A 748-nucleotide genomic window follows, 5' to 3' on the forward strand; every position below is an offset into this window, starting at 1 on the left:
CCACCCCCAAACCCCAACCTGAGACCCCTCTGATGGTCACTGGGGCAGAAGAGCCCTGTGTCCGCAGCCACACACGCTTCTCCTCATGCACCAGCCCCTCCAAGACCTAAACACACTCCAAAGTGAGCTCCAGCAGCTCGGCAAAGGCTCCACACTCCCTTCCCAGACCAGCACCATCCTGTCTGCCAGCTCCGTTTGGCACCACCACGCGCCAGCAGCACCCTGAACCCCGCAGAACCCAACCAGGTGACATGGTTCCACCTCCCATTTCCTCTGCCCAGCGATGGAAAAGGAACCAAGAGCGAAAGCCCCATCCCAAACTTACCAGCAGCGTTGGCAATGGCCAGAGGCAGCCCCTGGAGCTGGTGGACCTGGATCCCAGACGCTCCCAAGGCACTGAGGTTAATAGTCTGGAGGCCGGGCACGGAGGAGAGCTGGGCAGCGTTGACGGTGACGGTGCCGCTGGGGAGGGAGGCGATGGGGGTGAGCGTGGTGCTGGTGCTGCCCGTCTGCCCCAGCGACACTCCCTGCATGGGGGCCAGGGTGATTGTCTGGGCCTGGGGGTTCTGGACCTGCAGGTTTTGGAGCTGGATGGTCTGCCAGCTCACCTGCCCGTTGGGGCCCACTGTAGGGGTTCGGATGATGATGGGCCCCGAGTTGGGGACAGCCTGGAGCTGCAGGTTCTGCAGGGTGTCTTGGGAGATGGCTTGAGTGGCAAAGGTCTGGCCGGAGAGCGGCGTGGTCTGGA

General features: G+C 63.2%; 1 protein-coding gene across 1 annotated transcript in view; it reads right to left on the reverse strand.

The window, feature by feature from the left end:
- Positions 1 to 325: 325 nt before the first annotated feature.
- The window catches only part of LOC104403807 (transcription factor Sp1-like), a gene marked incomplete at both ends in the record, with an annotated part of 790 nt that continues 367 nt past the window's right edge, over positions 326 to 748 (reverse strand). The window contains one exon of the mRNA XM_010012061.1: positions 326 to 743. Coding sequence (XP_010010363.1) covers positions 326 to 743 — 418 coding nt within the window. The remainder of the gene's footprint in view (positions 744 to 748) is intronic.

The sequence above is a fragment of the Nestor notabilis genome, unplaced genomic scaffold, assembly GCF_000696875.1.
Source record: "Nestor notabilis isolate BGI_N333 unplaced genomic scaffold, ASM69687v1 scaffold18360, whole genome shotgun sequence".
Taxonomy (NCBI): Eukaryota; Metazoa; Chordata; class Aves; order Psittaciformes; family Psittacidae; genus Nestor; species Nestor notabilis.